This window comes from Budorcas taxicolor, chromosome 1 (genome assembly GCF_023091745.1).
Source record: "Budorcas taxicolor isolate Tak-1 chromosome 1, Takin1.1, whole genome shotgun sequence".
NCBI lineage: Eukaryota > Metazoa > Chordata > Mammalia > Artiodactyla > Bovidae > Budorcas > Budorcas taxicolor.
The window spans coordinates 134,259,791-134,283,190 of NC_068910.1; the positions used below are offsets into that span (position 1 = coordinate 134,259,791).

General features: G+C 36.1%; 1 protein-coding gene across 1 annotated transcript in view; it reads right to left on the bottom strand.

Moving 5' to 3' along the window:
* Positions 1–23,400, bottom strand: part of ZNF148 (zinc finger protein 148) — an 82,304-nt gene that overhangs the window by 54,621 nt on the left and 4,283 nt on the right. Inside the window, exon 2 of the mRNA XM_052643192.1 lies at positions 998–1,123. Within this exon, the coding sequence (XP_052499152.1) occupies positions 998–1,123 (126 nt within the window). The remainder of the gene's footprint in view (positions 1–997; positions 1,124–23,400) is intronic.

Consider the following 23,400-nt stretch of genomic DNA (forward strand, 5'->3'; position numbering starts at 1 on the left):
GGTTATTTCCGTCTCTATATTTTTCAAAATTTTCTGCAATAACCATATTCATATATATCACAAAAGCAGCATATTGGTAAATGTTTAACATTTTAAGGGGTTAGAGAGTAGGGATGCTGATTTCCACAGTATAAATATTCTCACTGTGGCTAATTTCAAATTACCAATGGTTTCAGAGTCAGCTTGCAAAATTCCTGAAAACTTTATAATCAGCTCTGGCAAGCCAGTACAAACCGCAGCACACCACATATCCAAAAGTGTACAAAATGCATAAATAATGATGATGATTTAAATCACAAATACAAAAGTAAGTATCCCTCAAAATAAAAAAGATCATGTTATAGAATCTTTTTTAGAAAAACAAAAGATGAAAAATAACTGTAAATTATACAGAGTTCCGAGACTTCCTAGGAATATCAAAATGATACATACAGTCAGCTACTACTGTATTGAAAGGGAAAAATGGCAGGCAATTCCTAATAGTATTTATGGGTCACCTGTTTATTTACTAAGCCATTCATTCACCCATAGTATTTACTGAGAGTCTCTTGGGCCTACTGTTCCATGCTCTTGGGATATAGCTGTGAATAAAATGAAGTCCCTGCTCTTATGGAGCTTACATTCTAGTCTATATCACAGGTATTGCACAACCTTTTCCTCATGACCAATTGGTACTGAATTTTCCTGAAATAGGAATACTAAAATAAGCAAGACTGATATGAATGAGAAGCAAGGGCACTGCATATTATCAGTTTTTAAAGAAAAGAGAGATATGGGGTAAGAAAAGTTTGTTTGGAAAAAAAAAAGACAGGTGAAAGAGAAATGGAGATTTTAAAGCAATGGCCCACCACCTCCGTGCAGACATGCATCTCTTCCTTACTTCTGATGCAACAGTCCAACTTTATTACTAAGCCACATGAGACTTAGGGTCCAGCCAAGCTCCTGCCTGTAAGATTAAGCAACAGTTTGGGACTACCACCTTAAAATATTCTCTTACTTTTGCAGGAGAACGTTGTTTCCGTTTCTTCTTTTTCTGTAAGTCTACTGGCTCTCTGATTTGTTTTTTGTCTCTCATCAGTTGCTCAGATACATCAGTGAAAGTAATTTCCTGCTTTACACTTATCTGTTAAAAAAAAAAAAGCCAATTTTAGAAATAAGCAAAAAGTCTACTGTAAGAGCGACTGCATGCTTAATTCTTTGCTAAATCTACATACAGATGTTCCCAGAAAGATTACTTGTGTGTGCAAGTAAATAGTGTGTTGAAGAATTCAATAGGTAATTGACATAAGAATCAACAGTATATAAATTAAAGGCATAAACTAGGATTTTATAAAAATTTATCTGGAAAAAAAAAGATTAAAGCTGTCCTGGGAAAAAATAATAAGACCTAGGAGAATAAAGTAGAAGCGAGGATACAATTTCACTCCCATATTTAAGAAAACTGAGGTTAAAAGCATAAAAAAAGGTTAAATTTCAAAATCAGTAAAATACTAGGGGACCAGACTTCATGATGGGTCTGAATTTGTCAATTTGTCAATTGGCAAAACATCACAAAAACAACAAAAAATTCTAAAAGGTAATTTCATCAAAAAATGGAATGATAATCTAACAATAAAATTTAATTACCTTTAAGTTCAATGTTTTTGGCAATATCTTAACCAGTATTTTCCCAGGCTCTCCAAAAAACCATCACCAAATGTGTGTTTACAGAATTACATATGGTTTTAGGCCACAGCTATGTACAAGACAATTCTAACTACATAATACGCAAAGAAATACTACAAGCATTAAGATGTCAAAACGTTATGTAGCATCAATGCTCATCCGAACTGATAGTACACAGGCCCCCACTCCTCACCACTACATTTTCAAACTATCCTTGAAATGAAAACACACATATATTAAAACTAAGAAACTTTCAACTCATCAGGCTCTGAAATACATTTAAAATCCTTGACTCTTCAACCAGAAGAACACAACGAGAAGTCTGAAACCTGGAAGGGGACGCTCACCCAACCATGCTCGCACCCTGATCATGAACTTCCAGCCTTCAGAACTGTGAGAAATAAATTTCTGTTGTTTATAACCTTTAAAAAAATTCTTGATTAAAAAAAACAACAACAACTTGATAACACTCCAGGAAGTACAATGTGTTAATGGCTATATTTTTTAAAAAATACACTTAAAAAGGGGGTGCTAAAGGTTATAAACATCTTACAGACTTTAGTTTAAAGTCAGAAGACATAGCTGTGTAGAAGGGTTCATGAGGGAAATGCAACATAAGTTAGGGATTTCAAACTGACAAAATACAGAACTGGAAGTTTGCACAAATTTCTGAAAGGTGGGCAGCATGAGAACTGTAAATCAAGGAGAATTTAGGCATAAGAACATGCCTATAAATGATTATTTAGCTAATAATTCTACCAGCTTAGAGAACAGTACTAGTGACCATTCTTGTGACTTCCTTTAGTGTAATTATTTGAAATATAAAATAGAATAAAGTCACCTCCAACAAGGCTTCAGAATACACACGTTACCATCTCTGAAGTGATATTTACTGAAACACAGCTACTGAGGCTGGGTATGAGACAAGGAGAAGTGACAACAGACCAAGCAGCTGTTGAACTGCTCTCTCTCATGGTGCAAGGGCACCATAAAGTAGTTCCAAACATTTCTGTTGGCTGATAAATTACAAAGAAACCACGAAAATACAGAATGCAGCAATAAGAAAGAATAACATTTTTTAGCAGAAGTGTCAGGTAGAATGTAAGATAGATTCACAAATAAGTTCTGCCATTAGCAGCTATTTAAACCAAGGAAGAGCCTTTATGTGCAAATAGTGAAAAAGATTCATACAAACATCTGAACCTTTTAGCTATTTCTACATATATGGAGAGTGATGATATTGGTACTGGCACTGACAAACGTAAGGTACACTTCTAACCTTATGAAAGTATAGAACCAAACTTAGAAGTATCAATGAATCAAAGCACTGTGTATGCTAATAAGCACACAAAAGCTACATTTTTAGAGACTCCAATAGGCTTATCACTCATGAATGAAATAAGGTAATCTCTACATATAATACAACCACATACTAAAGTATATGGTCCAGCCTAGGGTACTTAGAAAAGATACTGGTAAATCCACAAACATAGAGAGACAGGTATGAAAATGACAAGGCAGCTAGCAAGAATGAGGTGCAAAAAGCCTGGGAAAACAAATCTTCATTGACCCAAGGAAGACTACAATAATCTATAAAGACACAAAACCTTTTTAAGCATGGCAAAAGAGACAAAACTCATCTGTAAGTTTCCTACTTCTTCCTTGAGAAATATCTTTAAACAAAAAACAAGTTCTCAGTGTTACTTTTCACCTAAAATAAACCAAAGTATAATTAATCAAAGCAGGTATCTGCAGATGTGTGATTTGGGGGGAAAAAAAAACAACACTTATTAACTTGCTGGATCTTTTGAAATGTACTCATTAAAACATCAAGAAAATCAATAGGCTAGGAAATATGTCAGATTAAAAAACAAATCTCTCGTTTCTCCCCCATGGCTTAATCTTTACCATTTCACCTAGTCCCATGTGCAACCTTCTGCCTACATCTGAGAATCTGAATGTCAATGCTTTGCTCACTACCAAATCAGAAAACGTCATCAACACTGTTAATCACACTACTCATACTTCTTTCTTAAGACTTTACTAAACCCAGACATTTCTCCACCTGAAACTCCTGCTCATCCACTTATCAAAGCTCCATATGGGCCTCCCACTTTCAAGACAAAGGAGGCCATCAGGCATGACCATCCTGTGTCACACTTACTTTATGCATTCATCTAACTTCTACCCCAACACCCTTTCAAGAGGCAGAGCCCATGCTTCCTCACCCCTTGCCACTTCCCAAGCTGGTTCACTCTTTCAAGTATATATATATATATATATATATATATATATCTTAATTATACTGAAGTATTCCTCATTTTTTATTGTTCTCTATTTATTCTCCCAACTTTAAACATAAGGAGGCCCTTCTATATTGAAAAAAATAAAAATCTTTCTCTTGATTATAATCACTAGTAATTCATGCCCAGAATCCAGAATGATTCTTTTTCAAGACTTATATTATGTCTGGCCCAAACATAAACTATCTCACTTTTCTATTCATGTGCCTGTATCTTATCTTGGTATCTAAAAGGAAGATATTCTTCTTTGATATTTCTCATAGCAGCTTTCACTTACTTATTCAATAGCTACTAAGTGCTAAATTCAGTCAGTTTGAAGTAATACAATGAAAACTTTAAATTTACTGAGATTCTAACATTGTATAGAGCAAAATACTAGATACAAAGAATACATTCTAAAATCTTTCCAAAGATCTTAAAATGAAGAGGGGAAGTTTTCATGACTTAAAAGGAAAAAAAGAAAGAAAGAAAGAAAGAAAAAACTAATAACACTACTTACAATCATTTGAACTCTTCTTACTCTTTATTCTTAATAACCTACATCCATATCCATTTCAAGCTCTATACCATTATAATCTACCAACGTATTCTTCCACAAATAAATTAACATAAGACTGCTTTCTTGCCATTTCCCCAGTGAGGAATATACAAGAGCTCCTTACTGCCCTTACTATCAATTATACTCTTCCCCAGCTCAGCTTTCATGATTCTGCATGATCTCCTTTACAGTAAAGACCTAGGTCACTGGGCAGAAGTATCTGTCCTTAACAGCTCTCCATTTCTGAAGCCATATTTTCCCTTCAATTTTTAACTTCACTTTGAGGTATTCTCAACCATCTTCCCACCCGTTTAAGAAAAAAGAAAGCATCTTTGTGCTTTCCTCTATACCCTGTGCTGCTGATCCCACTACTACCCATCTTTCAGGCTCTGCATCTTCATGTCTAAAATAATCTCTCTTACTTCATCAACTACTTCTCTGCCTAAAAGTACACTTCAAGTTACCCCCATAAAATAATTTCTTGTGGACCAAAATATTTCCAACAACTTCCATTCTCTTACGGCTGAACTTTTTGAAAGAACAATCTGAAGTAAGTATATAATATATAAATAATTGCCACCAAACTTAGAGAAACGGTTATTCTGAGAGTAAAAACAGTACACAGTCATATAAAAAGAATGTGTTTAACTATCACTAGAAAGAAACTGTTCCAAAATATTGCCTAGGAAGCAAATAGAATCAAAGTGACCACAAGTACAACAAAGTGTTTAAATGTAAAGAGAAAGATATAAAACAGTTAACTGTACTGTAAATATTCTGATTTTTCTGGGCTCCAAAATCACTGCAGATGGTGACTGCGGCCATGAAATTAAAAGACGCTTACTCCTTGGAAGGAAAGTTATGACCAACCTAGACAGCATATTAAAAAGCAGAGACATTACTTTACCAAAAAGGTCCGTCTAGTCAAGGCTATGGTTTTTCCAGTGGTCATGTATGGATGTGAGAGTTGGACCATAAAGAAAGCTGAGCACCAAAGAATTGATGCTTTTGAACTGTGGTGTTGGAGAAGATTCTTGAGAGTCCCTTGGACTGCAAGGAAATCCAACCAGTCCATCCTAAAGGAGATGTGTCCTGGGTGTTCATTGGAAGGACTGATGTTGAAGCTGAAACTTCAATCTTTGGCCACCTGATGTGAAGAGCTGACTCACTGGCAAAGGCCCTGATGCTGGGAAAGATTGAGGGCAAGAGGAAAAAGGGACGACAGAGGATGAGATGGCTGGATGGCATCATCGACTCAATGGACATGGGTTTGGGTGGACTCCAGGAGTTGGTGATGGACAGGGAGGCCTGGCGTGCTGCGGTTCATGGGGTTGCAAAGAGTTGGGACACGACTGAGCGACTGAACTGAACTGAAATGATGTTAGCAATATCTGAAAGTACTCATGGAGTCCAGGAAAAGAAAAATTTAACACCAAGAATGTATCCTTATGTATATGCATGCATGTGTTTATTTCCAGGATGGTTTTGGAAATAACAGATTTAACCAGTCAGCAGGAAGATTCCTAATTCCAAGCTCACCAAGCCACAGAACAGGACAGGAAGGAGAAGCAGCACACTGATGGACAGGCCTTGATGTGAGTCGTAAACCACAACCCTCCCTTCCTGCCTGACCTGACAGCATGCCAGCTTCTGATACGAGCTACATTTGTCAGGGCTTGAGAAAGTTCATAACCATCTTTTGAGTTTGAAAAGATTCAGGGACCCACAGTTCACAACAAACATTCTGATCTACTCCTCTATAATATTTCTCATTAAAAATTTATATTTTGGCTGCTATATCAGCATCTTACAATTTAGTAACTATAAGATGAACTGGAACAAGTGATCAAATCAAGTTATCTTACCTGAAACAGTGCTGACAATCCCCACCTTACCCAGAAATTCTACTCTTTCCACTTCTGTATCTTCATGGTTCAAGTTCTTCCCTGTTCCTCACAGAAGTTCTTCTGGATCCATCCTTCCACTATATACGTACCTTTACTTTGTAAGAGTTTTAGTAAATCTCTATCAAAGTTTTCAAAGTGTGGTCAGGGACTCCATAAGATCCCTGACACTCTTTCTCATGCGTGGTCCATGAGAGAAAAAACACTTTCACTATAATACACAGGTTGTTTTTTTTTTCCACTCTCCTCTTAGGAGTATATGGCAGCAGTATTCAGAAGCTAACATGTGATGTCACCACAGACTAACTATGTTAGCAAATATGAGATAAGCCAGACAATAAACAGATTGTAAAATTTTAAAACAAATTCTTACAGAATTTTTTATTTTAGAAAAGTTATATTTCACTAAAAAAATGTTAACATGTAATGTGATTTATCTATAAAAATAAAATTTTTAATTGTTTTAATTTATAAAATGGTAAATATCAACATACATAACCAACGGAAGCAAGAGTTCTTAAGAGATTTCAAACTTTTTAAGAGCAAAGGGGTTCCAAGGCCAGACATTTTGAAAGCCACTGTTCTAGATACATCTTAAACTATTTTTTGCATTCCCTCCCTTGTCTCCATTCAATCTCATTCAAAACAGATGTCTCGCAGACACACACATAATGCTTAACTCTGTGTGCTAAGATAACTAACAAGCAATGAAATACACCTAGCATCTAAAACTTAGTTTCTAACTACCATTATCCAAACAAAAGCAACTGGAGTTCCTTGGAGAAGTGACTGATTTCAAAAGGCAAGGAGAACTATATATAAGATGACCCTGGAACATTGTGTGGTACCAGAAACTAGACTGCATGTCAAAAGGACACAAGAGCTTGTCTGTAAGAGTTCCTAATGGGCAAGCTGAAACAATGTGAGAAAAAAATAAATGGTAGTATCAGATTATAATGCAAAGAATAAAACAAACATCCATTCTGATATAAATGCAGTTTTTTTAAATGGAGGGAACGGACAGCTACAATTAACGTAAATATAGGAGGAATGAAGAAAATACAAATTCACATTTAGGTAAACACCACATTAATAACTACAGTGGATGGTAGTTATTAATGGATGCTTACATAGGTAGGTAATAATGTGAGTAGAAATAGGATATTTAAACAGACTCAAACAAACTATTCCGTATTTCCTACAAGATATTTGACAATTACGAAAGAGAAAAAAGTGACTTTAAAATGGGGAAAACTGGCATTTATCACCTTACCAAAGCACAGAGAATGTAATAACACCAATAATAAGACATATCTCCACATTTTATAATCCCTGATATGATGCTCTGAAACGAGCACAACACTTCTGTGGGATCTGTCAAAAAATAAAAGCACCAATCTAATCGTAAGAAGACATCAGAAAGACTCAAATTAAAAGTCATTCTACAAAATAACCAATACCCATCAACTATCAAGGTCATGAAAGATAAGGAAAGACTGAATTGTCATGGAACAGGGGAGACTCAATGGAATACTGCTGCTGCTGCTGCTAAGTCGCTTCAGTCGTGTCTGACTCTGTGTGACCCCATAGACGGCAGCCCACCAGGCTCCCCTGTCCCTGGGATTTTCCAGGCAAGAACTCTGGAGTGGGCTGCCATTTCCTTCTCCATGGATACTACTCAGTCATAAAAAAGAATAAACCAATGCTATCTGCAGCAACATGGATGGACCTAGAGAATATCATACTAAGTGAAGTAAGTCAGAAAGAGGAAGACAAGTATCATATGATATCACTGATAACAGGGAATCTAAAATGCAACACAGATGAATTTATGAGACAGACTCACAGACACAGAAAACAAATTTATGGTTATCAAAGGAGAAAGGTTGTGGAGGAGGGATAAATTAGGACTTTCCAATTGGCAGATACAAACTATTTTCTATAAAATAAACAAGATCCTACAGTATAGCACAGAGAATTATATTCAAAATCCTGTCATAAACCATAATGGAAAAGAATATGTGTACAGATGTACATATATACACACACACATATATAATTGAGTCACTTTTCTGTAAACCAGAAATCAACACATTTTAAATCTACTACAATTAAACAAAAAACAGCATCTATATAGTGTTCTACAAATTTGTGATTCCTCCTCAGCATAGTAACTAAGATTTATCTAATATTTACTATGTGCCAGACACTCTTCTAGGTGCTATGGATACAACCCTTGGAAGGCATGCAGGGAAGGAAGGGGGTGCACATGGTCTCTATCCTGTATAATCTATTGTATTTAATCCTACAGGAAGACTATGAGGTAAGCATTTTCATCCCATTTTACAAATAAGAAACCTAAGGCTGAGAAAGGTTATTTGCCTAAGAAGGGAAACAAAAACTTATACCCAAGTCTTCCAAATCCAGCAACAGAGACCCTAATTACTGTAATCTGTGCATTATTTTTTATCCTCACATTACCAATGAAGAAACTAAAATATCATAGAGGCAAGTGTCTTACCCAGGCTATCATTGGGACCAGATTTCAACACTAGTACTTAAACCAGGATTTTATATCTCTTAGTTCAGTGCTATTTCCATTACTATAACTGCTTCTTTATAAATCTAATAAATCATTCAAACATTTTTAAATGATTTTTGCACAAACATACTTCATTTTCCCTTATACAAACTACAGTTTGGTTGCTTTCAGAATATAGAAAGAATTTCTAGTGGTTCTAGAGAAAGGAAATAACTTAAAAAATAACAAAGTGGACAAAATGTCAACAATATTTAGATAAAGCATAAGACCTGAATTTCAATCCTACCTCTTCCAATTATTATTGGGTGAACCTGGCTTCCAAAAGTAGTATGGAAAAACAAAAGAGGCACAGGTTGGGAGTTAAAAGAAACAAAATCTAATCCCAAAGAATAATACTAGCAGTGTCAGAAATACAATCTACACCCAAAGAGTGATACTAGCAATGTCAGGCTAAACAACTAGAATTTAGTCATCCATAACTTTCTTCACCCATAAATGGAGGGAATAATTCTCACAGAATCTCTGCAGAGTTAAAGGGATTATATATGTAAATCATCAACTATGGCATATAGCAATATAGTTGATTTTTGATGCCATTCATTATCATGACTTCTCTAGTGGCTCAGACGGTAAAGCACCTGCCTACAACACAGGAGACCCAGGTTCGATTCTTGGGTACGGAAGATCCCCTGGAGAAGGAAATGGCAACCCACTCCAGTACTCTTGCCTGGAAAATCCCAAGGATGAAAGATCCTGGTAGGTTACAGTCCACGGGGTTGCAAAGAGTTGGACATGACTGAGCAACTTCACTTTCACTATCATAATCATTTCCTCACCTGTTAAGTAGTGATAGTAATAATATCCAGTTTACACACATCAGAAAATCCAATGAGATTATACAAAAACTATAAATTCTGAGTAATTATTATTATACAACTGCAGGTATGTAATTGCTTAGATACATGGAAGGTTACCAATTTCTATAGAGCATCTCAACTTAATACATGCTATTATCTAAAACTCAATATTGCTAAAAATAAAATCTTTTTTCACATCAGAACCTCCTTCTAAATTCCTTGCTTCTTTTTTCTTCCTCCTGCCTTTCAGCAACCCAGTCTCTCGACTATAGAGACATCTTTTAATTTTCTTCTCCACTCCCAAAACAAGTCCAGTTATTTCTCTTTTTCTTAGTATCACACACAAATCTGGAAATTATATTCCATATTTCCTATTCTAGATCATTTTTAAAGGAATTAAGTTGGGAATCTCATACACTGCAAGAGGGAGAATAAATCGATCAACATTTGTGGACTATAGATTAGGCAGTATGTATCAAGAGTCTTAGGAAATCTACACAGAAGAAACAATCTCACATGACAACACTATCTACATATAATATCACAATAACATTTACAACTGTAAATAAAGTGCAAACAGTCTAATACACAGAAGAGAAATAGCAAGATAGATTACAATATAGCTATATGATATACAGGAACGAGAAATCTTACTTTTGAATAATTTTAATAATATATTGAGATGCTCATGGCTTAAGATTAAATGATATCAGTAAATATGGATAAATATACTTTTACAATTTTACACAAACACAAATACATATGCAGCAAATTTTACACACACAAATATATATGCAGAAAAACAAAGGAAACACTAAAATACTAACAATGAAATGTTAGTAGTGATTATCCTAGAGTAGTAAGATTGCAGCAATTTCTATTATCTTGATAGCTTTTTTAATTTAATTTTTATTTTTTTAATACCAAAAGCATTTAGTATTGGAGTATAGCTGATTAACAATGTTATGATAGTTTAGCTTTCAAATTTTTTACATTTTCTTAACAAACAATGTATTATTTTATAATCCTAAAAAGACATTAAGTCCAATCTTAGTACAAATTATTAGGATTAATCAAAGAAAAATCTATCCATTATTATCTTAATATTCTAACTTATTGTAAGAATTGAAATATTAAGCCAGCAAAATGAAAGTGAAAAAATTTCTATGGGTGACTTGGGGAAAAAAGCAAAAGTCATCAAGTAAATCGTGACCCCCTATCTCACATCATCAGCAAAATTCAATTCCGAACAGACTACTGATCTAAATGGGAAAGGAAAACTATAAAGTTTCCAGAAGTTAACAAAGGAAAATATCGTCACACCCTTGGGGCAGGCAAAGAACTCTTAAACAGGACACACAAGACACCAAAAGGAAAAGACACAAACTGTACTTCGTTAACGCTGACTTTTGTTTGTGAAAAGAGTAAAAAGGCATAGTGGAAGCGTAGAAAAGATAGTTGATACAAATATATCCAACAAATATAAAAGAATTACCACAAATCTGTAAGAGAAAGGAATACCCTAATAGAAAAAAGAGCAAAAGATGAACATGCATCTTACAAAAAATAATATCCAACTTGTCAGTAAACATGAAAGGCACTCAACATTAGTTATCAGTGAAATGCAAACTGGAAAAAAAAAGAAAACAAAACCCACACTGAAATACTACCATCAACCCACCACGATAGTTAAAATTACAGTACTGACAATGCCGAATATCATGGATAGAGAATAATTAGTATAAACTGGCAAATCCACTGAGAAAAACTTCTGGATAGTAACTCCTATAGCAGAACATACACATACCCAGCAAACTCCAGGATATAACCAACAGAAATTAGTGTGCACACGCACCAAAGACCACATGGAAGACTATCTGTAGCAGGAAGCTCCTCGGCAATCCAGGGGCTACGACTCAGTGCTTTCACTGCCAGGGCCCAGGTTTGATCCCTGGTCAGGTAACTAAGATCCTGCAAGCCACGAAGCATGTCACCTGACCATCCCCTCCAAAACCTATTTGCAGCAGCACTTTTCAGAACAATCAACATCATGAAACAAGATGCCTATTATGCTACAAAGAATAAATTTTTATATATTCACACTACTGACAATTACACAGAAATGAGAGTAAACTACTACTACATGCAATAACATGGATGGATATATCTCATAAAAATGCAAAAGAAATCAAATATTAGATAGCACAGAATTCAAAAGTCAGGGAAAGCTAACTAACTGATAAAAGTGTTCTGAAAGGAAGCAGTTATCTTTAGGAATTAGAGGAGTGTTGTGACTAAAAGGGACACAGGGGAGGGCCTCTGGGATGCTGATAATGTTCTATGTCTTAATCAGGGCAGTAATTACACATGTATGTCACTTTTGAGGAAATTCATCACTAACAATTCGTGCACTTTTCTGGATAAATGCTGTATTTCAATAAAAAGATATACACCTAGAGAAAAAACATTACAAATAGGCAGATATATAGACAGACACAAGAAACACGCTTGTGTCATATGGATATCTATATATACAAGCATGATCCTTTCATCATTATTTCATTCAAATAAATCTAGCAATAATAAATATTCATCAACAGGGGAGTGATTAAATAAAATAAGGCACATCATTTAATCATTCATTAGAATAAAAAGCAAGCTTTAGATGTAATAACATGGAAATTTCTACAAAATATTATTAAATGAATAATGCAGACTTCAAAAATATACAAAAATAACATTATCTAATTTGTATAAAACAAAATATATGTATATTTTCATAAGATATATATTTACAAAACACAGAAATAAAGACACATTCTGAATGTTTTTCTGTCAATTTAAAATTTTCAGGATATCAGTATTAGCAGTTATCTCTTTGGAATTAGAGTAGAAAACAAGAAACTTTTACTTTTTTTTGTTCTCCTCTATGCTGGTTTTAGAAAAGGCAGAGGAACCAGAGATCAAATTGCCAACATCCGCTGGATCATCGAAAAAGCAAGAGAGTTCCAGAAAAACATCTATTTCTGCTTTCTTGACTATGCCAAAGCCTTTCACTGTGTGGATCACAATAAACTGCGGAAAATTCTTCATGAGATGGGAATACCAGACCACCTGACCTGCCTCTCGAGAAATCTGTATGCAGGTCAGGAAGCAACAGTTAGAACTGGACATGGACGACACTGCTTCCAAACTGGGAAAGGAGTACTGTCACCCTGTTTATTTAACTTCTATGCAGAGTACATCATGAGAAATGCTGGACTAGATGAAGCACAAGCTGGAATCAAGATTGCAGGGAGAAATACCGATAACCTCAGATATGCAGATGACACCACCCTTATGGCAGAAAGTGAAGAGGAACTAGAGTCTCTTGATGAAGGTGTCAGAGCAGAGTGAAAAAGCTGGCTTGAAACTCAACATTCAGAAAACAAAGATCATGGCATCTGGTCCCATCACTTCATGGGAAATAGATGGGGAAACAGAGGAAACAGTGTCAGACTTTGTTTTTTGGGGCTCCAAAATCACTGTGGATGGTGACTGCAGCCATGAAATTAAAAGACGCTTACTCCTTGGAAGAAAAGTTATGACCAACCTAGATAGCATATTCAAAAGGAGAGACATTACTTTGCCAACAAAGGTCCATCTAGTCAAGGCTACTGTTTTTCCAGTGGTCATGTATGGATGTGAGAGTTGGACTGTGAAGAAATCTGAGTGCCAAAGAATTGATGCTTTTGAACTGTGACGTTCGAGAAGACTCTTGAGGATCCCTTGGACTCCAAGGAGATCCAACCAGTCCGTTCTAAAGGAGATCAGCCCTGGGATTTCTTTGGAGGGAATGATGCCAAAGCTGAAACTCCAGTACTTAGGCCACCTCATGCAAAGAGTTGACTCATTGGAAAAGACCCTGATGCTGGGAGGGATTGGAGGCAGGAGGAGAAGGGGACGACAGAGGATGAGATGGCTGGACGGCATCACTGACTCGATGGGCGTGAGTCTGAGTGAACTCTGGGAGTGGTGATGGACAGGAAGGCCTGGCGTGCTGTGATTCATGGGGTAGCAAAGAGTCAGACACGACTGAGCGACTGAACTAACTAACTAAAGGGGAAAAAAAAAAGTTGAGTCTAACAACTTTAAGAGCACTGCAGAATACTGAAAAATAGACCATTCTAGGTTAGCTCCCTAAAACAACATACTAATAGAGATACTCTGATTCATTTACTTACCAGGTGAGTCAAAATCAATAATAATAAGCAATAATATGACTCTCATCAGGAAAAACTATAAAGCAAGATTACTTATTCTATGTTTTCTGCTAAAACAGATTCCTATCAAATAGGATACTTTCTAAGGGCCACATAAAAGAGCAAAATCTTGTTTAAAAAAATAACCTTGGGGAACTGATATAAACTACCATCTATTCTCTTTAAAACAAGCTCAATTAATAAATCTATTTCTGAAAATAATATTCAAAGAGTATGATGAAGTGAAAAGTATCAGAATTGGGGGGTACTCCTTAAAGTATGCAGACACAAAAAAAAGTCAACACAAATGCCTCAAAAGACAAGGACCCAAGAGCCAATAAACATAAAATTACTTCTGAATCCCTCAAATGAACTTTAAAAGAAATAGAGAGTAATAAGAACTGGCTATAACTAATAAATAACTTTACTGAAAAAGTATACAGTGTAATAGAGACAACAAGTTGGGATTTAGCCAAAAAGAGAGGAAGAAACATATCCTACCAATGACTATTTAAGCAAATAAACAAAATCAAATAGACTCATCACCTTTCAAGATGACTGTGAAAGATCATTGATACCAATAAATGTAATCCAATCCTGTGACTAAAACAGAGTACAAAATACATGGCAAAATTAGTATTTTAAAATCACTGATATGAAAAAAATAATTCTTTTTTCTTCTCATTTTGTTAAATAGGAAAGGAAAAGACACTTATTCCAGGACACGTACTCAAATTCCTAGCAACAGCATGTTAAAGTTTTATTCACTGGAGCAAAAGGTATTTGGGGAAATGTCTATACAATCCTTCTTAAACTAATGACAGGATTTAAGGCAACTTTTAAAACTAAAAACAAAAGAGAGGTTTTACAGCAATGGCCAAATCTGTCTTGAGTTTCCTAAGCCATTAAAATAATAATGAATACAAAATGCATAAAAGGACGTCTAAAATTCTATTCATACCGCTTTCAGAACAGAAATTCATGACTAAAACAAAAAGCTTCATGACTGCTAAAGTGTATTTTTTTCAGGAATCACAAACACTTGAGATACTTTACACTTTATTATATCATTATATGACTGGAGCATGATTTTTTTTATAGCTCCCAATTTACATAAAATGGGATCTTCCCAACCTAGGGAGTGAACCTGGGGCTCCTGCACTGCAGGCAGATTCTTTACCAACTCAGCTACCAGGCAATTTCCTTGGATAGGGAAGATACCCTGGAGAAGGAAGTGACAACCCACTCCAGTATTCTTGCCTGGAAAATCCCATGGACAGAGGAGCCTGTAGGCCACAGTCCATGGGGTCGCAAAAGAGTCGGACATGACTTGACAATAAATGATTTAAAAAATTCTTTGATTCAAGTCCAATTCAGTACCTTTCTAGGAAACAAATGTGGCATATATCATTACAAATAACAATTTGTTCCATTCTGTCAATATAAACATGTCTTTTACTCTGCGACATATCTGTTATCAGTTGGAAAAATATAGTCCACAAAGTTTCCAATCCCTTTTCTATAAAAAGAATTAAAAGGACAAGTCAAATACTTTTTTTTTCAAATTTCTGAAATTAATTTTCAAGTTGAAAAGCTTTCTAACACAACGCTATCCAAAACTTTCTGAAATAATGGAAATATTCTTTATGCTGTCTAATACAGAAGTCATTTTCAGCACTTGAAATGTAGCTACTGCAACTAAGGAACTGAAATACTAATTTTAGTTCATTCTAATTCAAATTTCTAACATACTAGAAAACTAAGTTCTAATGAGCAAACTACAGGCATTTGAAAGTTGGCTTGCAGATTGCTGTTGAAAATGTACAGCCACATAGCTGAAGCTGGGTGATTGATTTACAGTAATAAGGTCATGACAAATCCTGAAAGCCAGCAAGCAGTTATCACAAATGAAGAACTTTACTTCAACTATCACAGAACAATAGGGAGTTTATACAGGCTACAGAACCTAAACTGTTATTAACAGTTTAAGGAAACACAAACCTCAACTTTCTGTTTTGAATTAACTAAAAAGTTAATATGAAGTAAAGTTCTGTGACTTCCAAGTGAATTAGCAAATAAAAGGAAAAAAAAATCAACATGTTCAATATCTGTTTTTAAAAGACTTTTAGCATACACTCTAGAAAGGATGAAAGGCCTTGGAGCTTAAGTTTTCACACTGTGAGGGACCTAGATCATACTGTTCTCCATCAACGCCCTCTCTTTAACTCAAAAATGTATATTCATGATCCCAAGATCTGCCCTTCACAATTCTGCCTTACCAGCAGGAATGCATAAGTAATAAGTAAGGGATATAACTTCTCATCTCTGTTAAGTTCCTCTATAAAGCAATATTACACAAATCCTAAATTCTGCCATTTGGTATTCAGTATGAGATAACTTTCCATTGATTCATTCTCAGAACAGACTCAGATTTATCATTATCTATTAGGAGTTACAGGACTCAACTATGGATTACCCAAAATTTGGAATATCAAGCAGATTATTTAAGAAGCATTAGAAGAACAAACAGCTGAGAGAAGTTCAAAATATGCTGGTAAATGGAGAGATAAAAAGCGACATGATCCTATGCTTGGTATGCATATCAAAGAAGCACTGAAGTACATATACCAAAATGTTAGAAGTGATTATATATCCAGTGACAAGGGTATGACCGGGTATTTATCCTAGAGCTATGTATACCTATGTTCACCCAAAAACCTACACATAAATGTTCATAGCAGCTTTATCTGTAATAGCCAAAACATGGAAACAACTAAAATGTCCCTCATTTGCCGACAAAAGTCCATCTAGTCAAAGCTATGGTTTTTCCAGTAGTCATGTATGGATGTGACAGTTGGACCATAAAGAAAGCTGAGCGCCAAAGAATTGATACTTCTGAACTGTGGTGTTGGAGAATACTCTTCAGAGTCCCTTGGACTGCAAGGAGATCAAATCAATCCTCAAGGAAATCAGTACTGAATATTCACTGGAAGGACTGATGCTGACGCTGAAACTTCGAAACTTTGGCCACCTGATGCGAAGAACTGACTCCTTGGAAAAGACCCTGATGTTGGGAAAGATTGAAGGCAGGAGGAGAAGGGGACAACAGAGGATGAGATGGTTGGAGGGCATCACCGACTCGATGGACGAGTTTGAGCAAGCTCCAGGAGTTGGTGATGGACAGGGAAGTCTGGCGTGCTGCAGTCCATGGGGTTGCAAAGAATAAGACACGACCGAGCAACTGAACTGACTTGACTTAACAACCATACCATGGAATTGTGTGTGCGTGCTTAGTCACTCAGTCATGTCCAACTCTTTGCAACGCCATGGACTATAGCCCACCAGGCTCCTCTGTCCATGGGGATTCTCCAGGCAAGAATACTAGAGTGGGTTGCCATGCCCTCCTACAGGGGATCTTCCCAACCCAGGGATCGAACCCAAGCCTCCCACACTGCAGGCAGATTCTTTACCATCTGAGTCACCAGGGAAGCCCAAGGATACTGGAGTGGGTAGCCTATCCCCTCTCCAAGGGATCTTGCTGACCCAGAAATCAAACCGGGGTCTCCTGCATTGCAAGTGGATTCTTAACCAGTTGAGCTATACCATAGAATACTACTACATATTTAAAAAAAAAAAAAAAAGAACAAAGCATTTATACATACAATAACTTAGACGGCTCTTGCAGGCATTACATTAAGTGAAAAAAGTCAATCTCAAAAGGTCACTTAATATATTGATTCCAATATCTCAGATAAAATATTCTCAAAATGATGAAGTTTTAGAGATGGAAAACAGAGTAGGGTAGGATAGCCAGGGGTTAGGAATGGTGGGGGCAACAAGAAGCAGTTTAACTACAGAGGGGTGGCACCAGGGAGATCTTTGGTATGAAGGATTAGTTCGGTATCTACTTGTAGGATAAAGCATACAAAAATGGACATGTTGCAGCAATGTCAATTTCTTTATTTTGAGATTTTGTACTCTAGTTATATAAAATGTAATCACTGGGGAGAAACTGCCAGCCTGGGTACATGGAACCTCTCTGTATTATTTTTGCAACTACCTATGAATCTATATAATTTCAAAATTAAGGTTTTTTTAAAGAAAACAAAAGGATAAATCTTATCCCTTCCAATTCCTGACTTTCCCTATCTACTTAGGCTCCATGAACCATTCACCTCTAAGGCCATACTCTGGAGCAAAACATGGTTTCAGGTCCTAGACAGAATAAAGAGGGCACTGGCATGGGAGGGCTGCCCAAAGTAAGACATCAGAGTGTCAGCAGAGAGAGGAAGTTCTCCAGTTAAAACGGCAGTTCAGTATGAAAGTGTCAGAGCACAAGCAACGTAAAGAAGGGTCTATGCTGTGGGGGAAGAGCAGCCTTGAGCAAGGTACCAGAACTAAGTGGTGTGAGGACTGGGCATGGACCAGCACAGTGTACAAGGAGGGATCCATGTGGTGACTGAGGCCCAGTGCAACCGCCAAAGCACATGCAGGAAGGCATCCACACAGGAGACAAGGGATGGCTTGCACTGCCATGGAGTACAGGAGCTGGGAAGAGAGCATCCACCCGATCAGGAAGGGGAGAAGGGCAACAGTGCTGAAGGGAAATAGTTACATACAGGGGTTGGGAGTAAGTAAATAGATACATTAAGGATAATAGAATCAGGTTTATCACTGTCTGAGAAAGGACTCATAAAATATGGGAGGAAGCAAACTGAAATGTACTCCATGGTAATGGACTATAATTGGAGGTATCAGTGTGAACTCATGGTTTTCAATACTTATAGATACATGGATAATTACAGATGTAAATGTATGTACATATATACATATAAATGTATGTAAGTATGTACATATATATATATTCTCTGGCTTTATCCACTAACACTCCTGGGAGCAGTTATACTCCACCAGCAATGAGCAGCACACTGAGCACTCAGATCTTGGCTTCTAAACATCATTCTCCACTAAAATGAACTAGGACTCCTTAGAAAAAATGTTTGATTCCAGGGATGGGACAGGTAAAATACAATATAAGTCTACAACATCTCATGACTTAAAGGAAGTGCTCAAGGACTGATGGGACAGGTCAAAAGAACACAGAAGCCAACCTGAAGAGGCTCAGATTGGCCAAATCTTCAACTAAGCATTAATCACAGTTGATTTTACCCAGTGAATAAAACTCCAAAATCAATATTGATACAAATAAATAAATGAACAAATTTCAAGGTATGATGAGGGATAAGATTAACTTTACACTGGCAAAACCTGGCAGACCCTACCTCAATTAACTGATCAAAGTGAACCATCATCAGAAGGGGGAAAATAATAATCATGTGCCACCTGTTCAAATGCAATGGGCAACAAACACAGCATCACTTTTTGCAATACGCCTGCCAAAATAACAAGTCTCTCTAAGAGGAAAAATCATATAAACCTGAACTGAATGACATTCTACAAAATGGTAATTTTTACATATGATGATCATAAAATTTTTAAAGAGAGGAACTAACCCAGAGTAAAGAAAACTAAAGAGACATGACAGTTAATGCAATGTATAATCTGAACTGGATCTTTCTGCAAACAAACTTTAATGCCTGGAGAATAAGCAGATGAGTAAGGATATAAAAGTTATATAGAGAACAAATGTATGGATACCAAGAGGAAAAGGGGACGGGTGGGAGAAACTGGGGGACTGGTGCTGACATACATACACTACTGATTCTGTGTATAAATTGGATAACTAATGAGAACCTACCAGATAGCACAAGGAACTCTACTAGATCCTTTATGGTAACCTAAACGGCAAGGAAATCCAAAAGAAGGGATATATGTATATGCATAGCTGATTCGTTTTTGCTGTACAATATAAACTAACACAACACTATAAAGCAACTATACTCCAATAAAAATAAATTAAAAAAAATAAGAATACAACTAGCCAAACTGACCTGATCAACATTTACAAAAAAACCCACCCGACTTCTTCTCAAGTGAATATAGAGCATTCACCAGGTAACCATATGTTTAGATCTTGTAAGACTCAACAAATTTAAAAGGGCTTAAGTTGTACATGTAGTCTCTGACCACAGTGTCTAAGTTGTACATGTACAGTCTGTGACCACAGTGTCTAAATATCAATGACAAAAAGATACCTGGAAAACTTCAAATATTTAGAAATTAAGCATGGGTCACAAAGAAATCACAAAAGAAATTGAGAACTTTTGAGCTTAAAATGCTTACATCAAAAAGAAAGATCTAAAACAGCTACCAAACCTTCTACTTTAAAACACTGAGAAAATAAGAACAAATTAAAATAAAGTAAGCATAAGGAAAGAAATAACTCGAGAGTAAAGATGAAAGTTGAAATGAACAATGTGTGTGTGCATTCAGTCATGTCTGATTCTTTGTAACCCCCATGAACTGTAACCTGCCAGGCTCCTCTGTCCATGGAATTTTCCTGGCCATGACTGCAATTTCCTTCTCCAGACAATCTTCCCTCCCAGGGATCGCACCCATGTCTCCTGCATCTCCTGCATTGGTAGGTGCATTCTTTACTACTGAGGCACTAAAACCAAAACTTACTCTTCGAAGAGACCAGAATAACCAACAAATCTCTCCCCAGATTAATCAAGAAAAAGACAACTGGCACTATCAAGGTGAAAAAAGAAATTATTACAAGGCCTTTAGACAATAAAGGAATTGAGAAAATATTATGAAAATTTTTGTTCAATTAAAAAATGATCTCCTAGGCATATACCCTGAGGAAATCAAAACTGAAAAAGACACATGTACCCCAATGTTCACTGCAGCACTACTTACAATAGGTAGAACACGGACGCAACCTACATGTCCATCAACAGATGAATGGATAAAGAAGCTGTGCTACATACATACAATGGAATACTACTCAGCTATGAAAAAGAATACATCTGAATCTGTTCTAATGATGTGTATGAAACTAGAGCCTATTATACAGAGTGAAAGTCAGAAAGTACACAATATAAATATTGTGTACTGACACATACATATGGAATCTAAAGAGATGGCACTGATGAATTTATTTTCAGGGGAGCAACGGAGAAACAGACAGAGAGAGCAAACCTGAGGACGCGGTGGGAGAGGGAGAAGGGGAGCTGTATGGAGAGAGCAACACAGAAATCTACAATGCCATACGCACAACAGACTGCCAACGGGAGTCTGCTGTATGACTCGCGGAACTCAAACAGGGGCTCCGTGAAAGGCTGAAGGGTGGGGTGGGGAGGGAGACGGGAGGAAGGTCCAGGAGGGAGAGGACATGGGTGTACCTATGGCTGATTCTTGTTGATGTACAACAGAAAACCACAAAATTCTGTAAAGCAATTATCCTTCAATTTAAAAATTTTTTTTTAAAATGAAATGGGCAAATTCCTTGAAAAATATAATTTGTCAAAACTGAATCAAGAAAAATTTTAAATCTGATTAGCTTTTTATGTTTTAAAAGTTTAAAATTTGGAAGTAAAACTTTCCCACAAAGGAAACTAAACCCTAGATTAAGTTATTGGTAAAGTCCACTAAATATATATTATTATGATAGAAATAACACCAATTTTCTATAAAGTTTCAGAAACTAGAGAAGAAACTATTTTTTATGATGCCAATATACCTAAAACAAGACTGCAAGAAAACAATATGCCTCATAAACATATACATAAACATTCTTTTTAAAAAATCAGTAAACTGAATCCAAGAACATATGAAAAGGACAATGTATCATGACCAAGTGCAATTTATCCCAGGAATGCAGGACTGGCTTAACATTTGAAAATCAATAAGTTTACTTTAAGAAAAGGAAGGAAAATCATATGATCATCTAATAGGTGCAGAAAAAATATCAATGAAGTTATACATCCATTCACAACTTCAAAAGAAATCTCAGCAAACTACAAAGAAAACATCTTCCACCTCGTAAATAACGATAACCTATGAAAAATTTATGTAGAGGATGCTAACCTAGTTTTGGCACCTGTTATGATTTTCCTTCCTTTTTGATGCTTTTGAACTGTGGTGTTGGAGAAGACTCTTGAGGGTCCCTTGGACTGCAAGGAGATCCAACCAGTCCATTCTGAAGGAGATCAGCCCTGGGATTTTTTTGGAAGGAATGATGCTAAAGCTGAAACTCCAGTACTTTGGCCACCTCATGCGAAGAGTTGACTCACTGGAAAAGACTCTGATGCTGGGAGGGATTGGGGGCAGGAGGAGAAGGGGACGACAGAGGATGAGATAGCTGGATGGCATTACAGACTCGATGGACGTGAGTCTGAGTGAACTCCGGGAGTTGGTGATGGACAGGGAGGCCTGGCGTGCTGCGACTCATGGGGTCGCAAAGAGTCGGACACGACTGAGCAACTGAACTGAACTGAATGAAAAATGTATAGCTAAAACAATTATTAATGGTGAAAAACTGAATACAATCCTCTAAAGATCAGGAAAAAAGCAAAAATACCGACTCTTACCACTTTTATTCAACACTGTTCTGGACGCCTAGTCCATACAATAAGGAAGAAAAAGTAAAAAACATATAAATTGGAAAGAAGATTTAAAACGTATGGACAATAGGGACCCTGAAAAAAACCGAAGGAATCTTACTAGAACAGGTACACGTAACAAGAGCACACGATACATAGTCAACATAAAAAGAATCAACTGCATTCCTATATACTGGTCACGAACAATTAGACACTGCAAGTTTTTTTTTTTTTTAACACCATTTACAATAACATCTTAAACATGGAATACTTAAGGATAAACTTAACCAAATAAATATGTCCAGAAACTCTACATGATAAAAACTATGCCAAGAGAACTTAAAGAAAAGCAAAGCAAACATAACAATACACCATGTTCATGGACTGGAAGCCTCTACTTTTTAGTTGCTGGTTTTTATCAAGTCAATATACACAAACAATGTAATCTCAACTAAAACCCAGATAGTTTATTTCATAGAAACTGAGAGGCTGACCCTGCATTTTACATGAAAATGCAAACAAACTAGAACAGTCACAGTAATCTGCCAAAGAATAACCAAACTGGAGGACCTACACTACCTGATCTCAGAATTTTGTATAGAAAATACACCCATCAAGAATAATACTGATGCAAAGATAGAAACCAGATTAAACAAAAACAAAACAGAAGAGAAACAGCTTAACTTCTATAAAAATGTACCCAGAAGAAATTTAAAAAGACTTTTTTAACAACATTCACAGTGACTTTATTCATAATGGTTGAAAACTAGAGATAATAAATAACCATAAAGAGGGAAAGAAAATTTTAGGATAATATAACAACAGAATGTTAATCAATAATGA